Genomic DNA, 12930 nt, shown 5'->3' with positions numbered 1-12930 from the left:
ATTTTAGAGAAACGAGAACCATTTCTAAGCATGGTTCTGACTAACATGGTTTGAAATCTACTCTTGATAAATCTCCTAATGTGGATATAGAGAGCTCCTGAGGCATATGAATAACTCAATGCTCCTCTCTTTCCTGCCCCTCACTTTACTTCTTGGCAGAAGCACAGGACAGAATTCTGTCCTTTCAGGACTTTCAGGAAAAAAAGCAGCATGCGGAGTTAAAACCTTTGAACCGTGAAATACAACCCCCTGAATGTAGGTGGTAGTAACAGCTGCCAGTCAGCCTCAATCAACGATACAATTTCTTAGTAAACCAAACAAATACAAACACAGCACTTGGCAAACAGTACTGGGAATAGTTTTGAATAACTTTCTTAAGCAAAACTACTAGGCAACAAGAATTTTAGTGCTTTTTATACAGATTTCCCTGCTTTTCTAATTGTACATATCGTTGAGTGAGATTTGACAAAACACACACACACACACCTCCCAAGAATACAAGTGTATGCATGCACATGTGCACACACCTCTCTGATTTCACAGGGATGATTTCTCAGTTGCTCTAGTGAGGCATCAAAACCCATGTATGTGTGTCACCTGGATTCTCCAGAGCCAAAAGAGAATGGTAACTTCTCGGTTCCCTTCAAACACTCCAGAATTTTCACAGTCTGAAGATCCTCACTGCTAGCAGCAGTTTCAGTCCACTGTGCCGATATCTGCCTGTTTTTCTCTTTTCCAGTGGGATTTGGGAATCTGCAGCCTGTTTCTAAAGTGATGCAGGTATTGGGATGCAGCTTCCTCAGTAGACATATCTCTTGATCCTGGGTTGATCAGTTGCTGAATCCACAGGGCTGGATCCAACTCCCATATTTATGACTTTCCTCCTTCTGAGCTGTGATTGGCTCAGCTGAGTCAACTTTCAGATGGTGGATGTGCGTAACCTGCAAGACTGCTTCCCCTTAATAGAAGTGGGTTACACAGAGAAGTCTTGACTTATTATACATGCCATGTCAAAGAAGGAAAAATGCTCAGTTCAATTTAGGTTGCACCTTCCCAAATGGAGCAGTATGCTCATTAACTCTCTGAGATGATAGCTGACAATTTAAGAGGCTATAATCTAATTTTATAGCATTGGTAAAATCATGTTCTGGTTTACACCCTTTTCACCCACCTTGACTTTAGTGAGGTTGTATGCAGTGTTAATCAGCCCTGTATCTTTTACATTGGATTTTCAAGGTCCTCCCAAACTTTTGGCAGGATCTTACAACATGCTGTTATGTAGCTTTTTTTTCTCTTGAGTGTATTTTCTTGCTCTTCTTGATATATCCAAGACTGACTTATTTTTTTAATAAACTTTTATTTTTGCTACAGATTCAATAAACACATGATGATTTACTGTGGTTGTCACTTGGGGTTAGTAGGAATATGAAAATGAGTTGTATAAATCTATGCTATGTTTCTTGAAACACTGCAGCATGAGTTTCCATTTGTTTTTGAAATAACCCTTTTTTTGGGTATTGCTAGATAAGTGATCTGCACCAGAAAGAGTTGTTCTTTACGGCACCAGGAATTTACTTTTGGACTAGTATTGGTGCTATTCCCAGTACTCACAGCAGGATATTTACTGTGGTAAAGTAAGAATTGCAGACAGTAAATATTCAGTTTTTATTGGCACTCATTGCAAGGATTTATTTTTAACAGAGGAAACTCAGGTTTATTTTGTAGGAATGTCATGTGTTGCTTTTGCTAGGTCTTAATTTTTTTTAATAGGGCTAAATATTTGCTCTACCCAAATTTGCACTGCATGACAAAAATCTTCAGATAGAGAGAGAAACACGATTTCCCAGCTCCCCCCCTTTTTTTTAATAAAGCTTTTGTTAGAGAGTTATGTTTTGAAATCATGATCAAATCCAAAATATATCTTCTTGTGAACATAAAAAATTGATCTACCAAAATGTGAAATTGACAATGCAATTAATCCCATAAAAAGTTTATGCTGCAGAGATATGCAGATCGATTGTTTTAAATTAATAATTTGAAATTAATTTAAAATTAAAAGGTTGCTTTTATAGCTCTAATGTCTTTACTCTTTGCTTTGTTCAGGAGTCCACATTCCAGCGTTCCACTTCTTTTTAATTATCATTCCTTCACCTTGTCATTTCTCAGGGAATAAACTTTGCTCTTTAAATTACAAGCATGTGGTCAGAGTACTGGGCCACATGTTATGTTGGAGTTTGTAGAATTCTGGTTTTGATCATATCATCTCTTGTGATTAAAAGCTAGGCAGTCCCTTCAGGAAAAAGAATTGTTATCTCCTCTCCCACTTCAGGAGGCTTCTTACAAGTTCTACTGTAGAAGGGGAAAGGGTGGAAATTACAGAATACTAGAAAATGGTTAGTTCTGAAACCTTAAATGCCCCTGTTAATGTTACAGAAAGCTTAATGCATTAGTGACTTTGAATTGTATAAATTGTGGGTTAAACTTGGGAAATCTAATCTCTTGAAACCAATGCTCAGTAGAGCCTAATGGAAATAAAATGTCTAAGAATTATAGCTACTCAAAAAAACTCCTACACAGAATCAAACCCAAATATGTGCTGCCCCAGTTTTTAGTTCCCTTTATTTCTTCTCCTCACTCTATTCCCCTTCCACCCACCCACCCTTTTACATCCTCCCAGGTCACTAGTACTATTGCACTTATAATAATAAGTGTCTGAGATAGAGAATAGCTAAATACCTGATTGATACCACTCGGGTTGAATTTGATGGCAATATACCCCTAACTAGGACCTTCAGTAGGGCCAGATGATGCCTGGCTGGCCTGCAAGTGTCGTGGTAGGGTGGAGAGCATAAGTTGCCCCCCTGCCCCTGCACAGCGGTTGAATGCAGTCTCTGTATTTCCTGGAGCAAAGCACTCCAAAGAGGACAATGAGGTCTGGGCAGGTGCCAAGGTTCTACTCCTGTGCACCAGCTAACAAGACTGGATGTGCACACCTTGAGGAGGAGAAGGGTGTAGCAACCCACATGGTGCATCTCTAAGCATAGGTGAGCTTCTTTCTGAGCCAGAACTCCACCTGAACCTCCCAGAAGTCTTTCTGGCTCCACACTGGACCCAGCCTGCTGGTTGTGCCTGTATGACTCAGTGAAGACCACAGCTGGGCAATACAAAAAAAATGAAATTTAGTGTCCAGAAGAGCAAGGCAATGCATGTTAAAAGGAACAATTTTAACTCTTATAGATCTATGCGGCTTGCCAATTAACCGTAACCACAGAGGAAAAATATATTGGTATCAATGTGGGCTGCTCTAGGGAAAACAACTGCTCAATGTGCTGCAATATCCAAAGATGTCAAATTGTATTATGGAATGGATGAAGAAAAATCCTTACAATATTGTAATGCAATTAGCATGTTGTGTTTTTTGTTTTTGTTTTTAATATCCCATACACATCTGGTCATCCCGTCTCAGAAAGTATATCACAAGAAACAGGCCTCAGAGGAGCGCAATGAAAATTATTAGAGGCAACAAAAATCTTCTCTATGAAAAGAGATTTAAAAGATTGACTATTTAAAGTAGGCAGAAAAAAAAGAGGTGACTTGGCAAAGGTGTGTGTGTGTGTGTGTGTGTGTGTGTGTGTGTGTGTGTGTATGTATGTATGTATGTATATGATAATGAATAGCATAGAGAAGGTAGATCAGATTTTACCATTCTCATAATACAAGAGCCAAAGTTACACCCAATTAAAAGAAAAGGCAACAAATTTAAACTGATCAAGCTTTTTGTACAAAGCATAATCAATGCGACCCTTGCTACCACAAGGTATTGTTGAGGCCAAGAGTTTAGCCGGATTCAAAAAGGATTATTGATAGAAATTTATGTTAAGAATATAGCAGCTGTAGCAGACAGAGTAGAAATCTATGCGATCTTCCACCATGCTTTATGATGGGACGTGTTCCTAGGTTTTTCACTGTGTGGACTGCCTCTTAAGGCCAAGGATTGCTTGTGAGCCAGATGTCCTTTCATTTGTGATTTCAGAGTGTACCTATGACAGTTGCATCAATTGCTGACATGGAAAACTGCTGTTAGGAAAGCATGTAATGTCTTTCAATGTAATGTTAGGAAAGCATAGGCTGTCTTGCAATGTCTGGAAATGAGGAGACAGCATCATGTAACCAGTGGCCTCTCTGCAGACAAGTGTTCATAGGCCGTAGTTTGGGAACCTTGGCTTTGGAATATCAACAGAAGTTAGGAAAAAAAAGTATTACTGTTTTTCTCCATTGTGTAGGTTTATGTGGCTGTTTGAAAATCTGGTAGTGGACGCCTTAGAAGGCAAGGTGCTAAGCAAGGTGGACCATTGGTGTGGTTCAGTATAACAGTCCCTATGTTCTTTGGTTTTAGGGTTTTACACAGAAGGTGGGAGGGGAAAAAAAACTAGTTTAAACATTCCAAAATTGAGTGAATGGTTTGAAGCTATTTTATGGGGTTGCATGCTGGAATAAATCTAGGCCAGATGGATTTAGTAGGTGGAGAGCAGGTGTAGTAGTATAGTGATACATTTATATATACACCACTTGGGTGGAGGTGATAGTCATGGGATGAATTGTGATAAATCATCCACCTTAACCTACCGTCCCTGCTTTCTGCTCACCAATCCATTTCTCCTGAAATGTATTACCAACCCAAGAACAGCTTCGAGCTGACCCCCCCCTTTTTTTTTAACTCCTATCTATCTGCCAGTAAAACGCTGCTTCACCTACCAAATATGGTACTTCCCACTTAAAAATTACCACTGCCCAAGGCCTAGAGTGGGAAGATTCAGTCCTGAAACAGTGGTGCTTCTGTAACATCACAGATTAAGCTGGTTGTCCAGTAGCTGGTGCAGAGATAGAAAATGTGAGCTTTTTGCCATTGCAAAATGGGCCCACCGCTTGGTTCTAGCCCTGGAGGAAGCTGCAGAGTTGGAGTTTAAAATAGCAATATGATTTTATGGATAGAAAAACTACACCTGGATAATGTGAGTTCTGACTGTTACACTAATAAAAATCTTGTGTATTGCTTTCCACCATGATGTGTTTCCTGTTTATTACATGCTTGTGCATATTGTCGCATGGACATATGGGGTGTGCGTGATCTTTGTCTTTAAAATGTTATAACCTCTGCAAACAGTAACCAATTTTCCCTTCTGTATATCTTACAGAGAGACTGCCACAGAGTTAGCTGGAACATTACCAAGGTAAGCAAACTGTTCTAAACTAATCTGTATATCTGCTTCTGGTAGCTGAAAGAAGCCTGTCAGGGTGTGGGGGAAGCAACATGGACATATGGAGAAAACAACATCATTTTGATTTGTTTGCCATACCCAGTATAATGGCTGTAAAGTGCTGTGGCCCCCAAGAACGGATCATTTTAAATAAACATGTTTAAACTGCTTTGAGGTTCAGCTCAGTTGGCTACCACCTGAAGAAAAGCATCCCAGATTTGGTTTCCTGCCACGTTCAAACGAGGTACATTTTAGGTGGTTTCGATGTTGCCTTAGATTTTAACAGTGAGGGAAAAGTCAGTTGTGAAAATCCAAATCCAAAATGTCCTTTCATTGGGAAAGCCAAAGAACCAAATAGATCTGATCTTCCGACCTTTCAGAGAGGACCTTCTTGTGGTCAGAGGAGACAATTACACGGCTGTAATCCCAGAGATGAAAATTATTCAAACAACTGAAAAAATATGGAATGGCATCCTGAATTCTGTTAAGTGACAGGTTACATTCTGAATATCCAGGAACAATGCATGTGTTCTCTTTGCATCTCATTTCACCCCAGCTTGTTTATTATTGAATTGTGTGGGTTTTTAATGAGCGTAGTTATTTTTCAGTGAATATTATATTGTAGTTTGACATATATTCATAATGAAAATGCGTAAAATGCAAACCATGAAATCCTCATTGCAGTTACAAAATTATTTATTTTTTTAACAACATGGTGGTAAAGATATTTGACACATCAGCTATTTCTCATTCCAAGGCAGCTAAAAAAATCTGCTTAACTTTTTTGGAGGGTCATGTGAGATCCAAATGTTCATTCATTGGAAAAGCAGGTGAACCACCTTTGTTTATGGTGAGAATCATGGCCAGACTTATTTCTAACATACAGTAGCAAGGTGTATTGTTCCTTCATTTGATGGATATTTTTCTTTGGTTGTTTTCAAGGAATGTTTGCAGATACAGTCTAGTTGAATACAGCTAGGTCTTTCTGCTATCATTCTCTTTTTAGGTTTTCTGTCCTTTATTATCTTCAAATGTGTAATGAAATATGTTGGTGCAGTTTAACAAGGCATCTGAAATTCTGTTTATTCTCTGGCTAATGATCTGTGTGGTACATGATACGTAGGGATTTTTATTCTTTGTAGTCATAAAGGAATGCTTACAATTCTGCATCTGGGAAAAATGAAAATAGAGATTCAACAGCAGCTGACTAGTTAATCCTTGCTTGAAGACATTGGTATTTACTATGTTTCATCATAATTTAGTTGCCTTTTTCACTAGTTTTTAAGGATAAAGTATTTCCAATCTAATTGCACTGCATGTCATTAACTTCACTTTGACTTGGAATTAGTTGACAATATATAGTGAAAATATGAAAGCAGAAGTGAATTCTTCCCTGGTAGTTTTAAATGCTTTGAAGTTAAAATGATAAAAAACTACATTAGGAGCTTGAGTAAGCATCCAGTTTCTATCTCACTGCTAATGGAAACCTTACTGTGTGTTTCAATTCTTGCCACAGCTGAAATTAAAGTCTAGTGGTAATATGTCACAAGTAGAAATTAGATTATATGAGCAACGTGCATGAGGCATTGTAATTGTATTATAAATATTAAAGCCAATGATTTTGTCTAGATTAAAACAAATGTTTACAGCTGTGTGAGTGTTGGCATTCTACTAGTCTTCAAGCTTTTCTCTGGTGTGACCTGTTGTTGCTTTTGTTTCAGCAGTAGACTTTTTTGATTTACTCTTTGTTGATTCGTTTTAAATCCCCCCTCTCACCCCTATGGGTGGTATGTGTCTTCCTCAAACTTGGGTCCTCTACCAGAGGCCTGGGAGTTTGAGGGTTCTGCACAGTATCTTAGCTGTTCCTAGCACTGCACTCTTCTGGACAGAGAGCTCTGATGTTGTTCCTGGGATCTGCTGGAGCCACTCACACAGCTTAGGAGTCACAACCCCGAGTGCTCCTACCACCACTGGGACCACTTTGGCCTTCACTTTCCACATCCTCTCTAGTTCCTCTTTCAGGCCCTGGTACTTCTGCAGCTTCTCATACTCCTTCTTCCTGATGTTGCTGTCACTTGGCACTGGTATATCTATCACCATCGCTGTCTTCTGGTCCTTATCTATTACCATGATGTCTGGTTGATTGGCCAGTATCTGCTTGTCCGTCTGGATCTGGAAGTCCCACAGAATCTTAGCCCTGCTCTTTTCCACAACCTTCTGTGGAATCTCCCATCTGGTCTTGGGAGGATCTAGCCCATACGCTGTGCAGATGTTCCTGTACACAATGCCAGCCACTTGGTTGTGCCGTTCAGTGTATGCTGTTCCTGCCTGCATCTTACATCCTGCCACTATGTGTTGGACTGTCTCTGAGGCCTCTCTGCACAGTCTGCACCTTGGGTCCTCTCTAGTATGGTAGACCCCTGCTTCAATGGATCTGGTGCTCTGTGCCTGTTCCTGTGCTGCTATGATCAGTGCCTCAGTGCTGTCTTTTAGTCCAGCCCTTTCCAGCCACTGGTAGGATTTCCCAGTGTCAGCCACCTCAGCTATCTGTCGATGGTACATCCCATGCAGGATCTTGTCTTGCCATGGCACTTCTTCTGCTTGGTCTTCCTCCTATATCTGCTGCTGCCTCAGGCATTCTCTCAGCAGCTCATCTTTGGGGGCCATCTTACTGATGTACTCCTGGATGCTTCGGGTTTCGTCCAGGACAATGGCTTTGACGCTCACCAAGCCCCGCCCGCCTTCTTTCCGGCTGATATACAGTCTCTGGGTGTTGGACTTGGGTGGAAACCTCCGTGCATTGTGAGGAGCTTCCGGGTCTTCACATCGGCAGCCTCCATGTCCTCCTTTGGCCAGCTCACTATACCGGCAGGGTATCTGATAACCGGCAGGACATATCTGTTAGTGGCGTGGATCTTGTTTTTCCCACTGAGCTGGCTCTTCAGGACCTGTCTTATCCTTTGATGATACTTGGATGTTGCTGTCTTCCTTGCCTCCTCATCGTGGTTTCCATGTGACAGTGGGACGCCAAGGTACTTGTAGCTGGTCTGTATGTCTGCTATGTGGCCCGCTGGTAGTACCACCCCATCAGTCTTGACTACCTTCCCTCTCTTCATTACCATCCGGCCACACTTCTCCAGTCCGAATGACATCCCAATATCGTCACTGTAAATCCGTGTCAGATGGATTAGCGAGTCAATGTCTCGTTCATTCTTAGCATACAGCTTGATGTCATCCATGTAGAGGAGGTGGCTGATGGTAGTTCCACTCCTAAATCCATACCCGTATCCAGTCCTTGTAATTATTTGGCTGAGGGGGTTTAAGCCTATGCAGAACAGCAGTGGAGACAGTGCATCACCTTGGTATATGCCGCACTTGATGGCCACTTGTGCAAGCTGCCTTGAGTTGATTTCCAGTGTTGTCTTCCATAGTCCCATTGAGTTCTTGAGGAAGGTCCTTAGTATCCTATTGACTTTGTATAGCAGCGGACATTCACAGATCCACGTGTGCGGCATTGAGTCGTAGGCTTTCCTGTAGTCAATCCAGGCTGTGCTCAGATTGGTCTGTCTAGACCTTGAGTCTTGGGTGACTGCTCTATCTATGAGCAACTGGTGTTTTGAGCCCCTGGTGGTGTTCCCAATGCCCTTCTGAGCTGTGCTCTTGTACTGGCCCATATGGTCCTGTAGCTTGGCGGCTATGATACCTGATAGGATTTTCCATGTTGTGGGGAGGCAGGTTATTGGCTGGTAGTTGGATGGTTCTGTTCCCTTGCAGGGGTCTTTCATGATCAGCACTGTCCTTCCTTGTGTTAGCCAGTTTGGATGGGAGCCTGCTGCCAGCAGCTAGTTCATCTGTGCTGCTAGGCGTTCATGCACTGCTGTTAGTTTCTTTAGCCAGTAGGTGTGGATCATGTCTGGTCCAGGTGCTGTCCAGCTCTTCATGTTCTTGACCCGCTGCTGGATGTCTTCTACTGTGATGGTAACTGGTTTCTGTTCTGGGAGATTGCTGTGCTCTGTTCTCAGGTCCTGCAGCCACTTTGCACTGGTGTTATGAGTCTTCTCTTTCTCCCATATGTTCTTCCAGTACTGTTCAGTTTCTGCTGCTGGTGGCTCTGCTGTTATTGTGGTGTTGCACTGTAATTGGGAGTACACCTTAGATGGTTGTTTAGAGACAGGGCATTTACTTTTTTGGCCTCTGCTTCTCTAGTGTATCTCCTTAGCCTGGTAGCCAGTGCTGTGAGCCTTTGTTTAGCAGTCTCTAGGGCTTCAGATGGAGTCAGGCCCTTGTATTTTTTCAGTAGCCGAGTCTTATCCTTAATCTCTACATCCTTCTGTAGTTCCACCAGCTGACTAACTTCTCTCCGAGTCGCCTTGGTCTTATCCTCCAACCTCATTTTCCAGGGTGGGTACATACTGTTGTTCTTCTTGATCGTACAGCCAAGCATCTCCAGGATTACAGAGGCTGTAGCATATACCAGTTAATTGGTTTGAGTTATGGTGGTAGTAGGGATTGTCATGAGGGCCCTATTGGCATCTTCTAACATACTATCTGATGGTACTTCTCCACTGAGCCTTGGTAATTGGTCTCGAGGATTGACTGTAGCTAGTTTCTCCATGATCTTATGCCTCATATCAGCTGCTGTGCGCTGCAATGGAGGGGGTGGCAGTGAAGTTTCAGCTTCAGGAGTGGGCTGTACATCCACTTGTCCTTCCAGGCCTTCTTGAGTCTGGGATGTAATGTGGAGTTGGTCTATCTCAAGCTGTGAGAGCAGCTTCCTCTTTACTATGTTGAAGCATTGGGTAACTAGCTGTTTCTCAGTAAGTGTGGATGTAGGTCTTTTGTCCATAGCTCCCTCATACGTTTCATATATCCTCCCTCATAGACTCATAGGTCAGAAGGGACCAATATGATCATCTAATCTGACCTCCTGCACAAGGCAGGCCACAGAACCTTACCAATCCACTTTTATAACAACCCCTAACCCAGGACTGAGTTATTGAAATCCTCAAAATTGGTTTGAAGACCTCAAGCTGCAGAGAATCCACCAGCAAGTGACCCATGCCCCACGCTGCAGGGGAAGGCGAAAAACCTCCAGGGCCCCTGCCAATCCGCCCTGGAGGAAAATTCCTTCCCGACCCCAAATATGGCGATCAGCTAACCCTGAGCATGTGGGCAAGACTCACCAGCCAGCACCTAAGAAGGAATTCTCTGCAGTAACTCAGTTCCCATCCCATCCAACATCTCCCCGCAGACCATTGAGCAGACTTATCTGGTGATAATCCAAGATCAATTGCCCAAATTAAACTATCCTATCATAACATCCCCTCCATATACTTATCAAGCTTAGTCTTAAAGCCAGATAAGTCTTTTGCCCCCACTACTTCCCTCGGAAGGCTGTTCCAGAACTTCACTCCCCTAATGCTTAGAAACCTTCGTCTAATTTCAAGTCTAAACTTCCTAATATCCAGTTTGTACCCATTCGTCCTCGTGCCTACATTAGTACTAAACTTAAATAATTCCTCTCCCTCCCTAACGTTAACCCCCCTGATATATTTATATAGAGCAAGTATATCCCCCCGCAGCCTTCTTTTGGCCAGGCTAAACAAGCCAAGCTCTTTGAGTCTCCTTTCATAAGGCAGGTTTTCCATTCCTCGGATCATCCTAGTAGCCCATCTCTGGACCTGTTCCAGTTTGAATTCATCCTTCTTGAACATGGGACACCAGAACTGCACACAATATTCCAGATGGGGTCTCACCAGAGCCTTATATAACGGTACTAACAACTCCTTATCCTTGCTGGAAATACCTCGCCTGATGCATCCTAAAATCGCATTTGCTTTTTTAACAGCCGTATCACATTGGCGGCTCATAGTCATCCTGCTATCGACCAATACCCCAAGGTCCTTCTCCTCCTCTGTCGCTTCCAACTGATGCGTCCCCAACGTATATCTAAAATTCTTATTATTAATCCCTAAGTGCATGACCTTAGGTCTACTGTTATAGTAGCATTCCATCAATTCCAGATTTTCTTATCTTGTCCATGAATGGTTTGTTCCAGTAGCCCACTTATCGTCAGATTGTCCTGGTTCCTCAACATCTGGCGTGGACCTTGTTAATCCGGGCAACGTCCGAGCCGGTATGGCTCTCCTAGTTCGTGTTGCTCTCATATTTGAGGTAGGCAGGTGATGCGTTAGGGGTACCAACCAGGATTTGAACCCAGGTCTCCCGTATCAAAGGGCGGCGTTCTTAACCACTACACTATATCACCATATATATATATTCTTTTGTTCAACTGCAAATGAATACTTCTGATATTAACAGTTCATAAATTTAGAACTTAATCCAAGAATTTTTTTTTCTTCTATCGATGCTGATTTTCTTCCCAAAATGGTTCATTTCAATAGACACAGTTTAGATATTGGGATTTTCAAAATATAAAAGAAATAAGTTTTCTTTTGTAGATGCTGTGCTATCCATGCCTAATGAGACAAAGACAAACAAACAAAAAAGGGCACTCTGCTGTAGTTCCGAATATTAAATCTTATCTATGTAATTAAACATAATGACTTTTCTCTGTTTACAAATAGTCATAAGCATATACATGGTATAAATTGCTCAAATCCTTTCCTTCATTAGTAAACTTGCCCAAAAGAATCTCTTCTTTAACGCTTCAGAGTGTACGCCGTGTATTTGTCTGCTCATGTGAAGAATGTCAGCATTTTCAGGGTTAATGGTGCCTCCAGGGGGTTTCTGGCTTTGTCAACATAATAAAAATATTTCTTTCCAAATTTTGTACACAGATTAATTGGATTATATATATATTGGAAAAAAAAGTGAGTGCTCCAATTACCCAGAAAAGAGTTTTTGTAAATTAGGAAACATGTTTTCTTTCTCTCGTGTCCTAATTAAGAGACTCATAAGTGTGTGTTCAGAAAGTAAAGGTAAGAAAATAATCCCTGTTAAAACACAGGAGGGTTATTTTGGGGTTTGTTTTTTTCATATTGGCATTAGCCATCAAATGCTGTTGAGCATTTTCTAAATAATCATTTTAAATAGGAAGACACGTTTTCTTCTGCTTTACTTAGCCAAAAGATTCACCAACAGATTTCATCAGTGCATAGAGTCAAGATGGAAAAAATTGAAAAACTGAGTTTTGTAAACTTCTGTTAGAAGGAAATTTAATGGGTAATTTTGCGTTTTGTAGAAATATAAATTAGAAACAAATACATGACAGGTTTAACTGCAAGAACTTGATAGCTCGGTTTTATACTATGTCTGTTTTTATTTACTGGCTTATTTCTGTTTGAATGTTTAGATAATACAGAATAAAATCAATTTTCTCTCTAAACTTAAAATGCAATAGATTCAACTTCATTATTATATATGTATGAGCCCACAGATTTTTGTTTTTCGAAGAAAGATTTTCTATGTATAACAGCACATCAAAGAAAAGATCTTCATAAGGAAAACTTCATAATATTGTTAGGTTGTTCATTGCATGACCTATTTAGAGTACTCAGATTCTTCTTGTTGTAGACTACATAATTAAATTTTAAATGGAACATGATAAAGAAATTATACTGGTGATCTCCGGAGACTTGAATACCCTATTTGGCTCTTTACAAGAGTGTAGCAAAGGCATATTTTAAAATTTTAATAAAGGTCTGGCCTC

General features: G+C 41.1%; 1 protein-coding gene across 2 annotated transcripts in view; it reads left to right on the top strand.

The window, feature by feature from the left end:
- The window catches only part of CELF2 (CUGBP Elav-like family member 2), a 690477-nt gene that overhangs the window by 316371 nt on the left and 361176 nt on the right, over positions 1 to 12930 (top strand). For both annotated transcript variants that reach the window (XM_030570388.1, XM_030570044.1), the window contains one exon: positions 5196 to 5231. Coding sequence is in view for 1 of the 2 variants with exons in the window: in XM_030570044.1 (XP_030425904.1) it covers positions 5196 to 5231 (36 nt within the window). In the remaining variant the exon portion in view is untranslated. The remainder of the gene's footprint in view (positions 1 to 5195; positions 5232 to 12930) is intronic.

The sequence above is a fragment of the Gopherus evgoodei genome, chromosome 1, assembly GCF_007399415.2.
Source record: "Gopherus evgoodei ecotype Sinaloan lineage chromosome 1, rGopEvg1_v1.p, whole genome shotgun sequence".
Classification (NCBI taxonomy): domain Eukaryota; kingdom Metazoa; phylum Chordata; order Testudines; family Testudinidae; genus Gopherus; species Gopherus evgoodei.
Note: the sequence above shows the minus strand (reverse complement) of the source record. Positions and strands in the feature narration are given on the sequence as shown.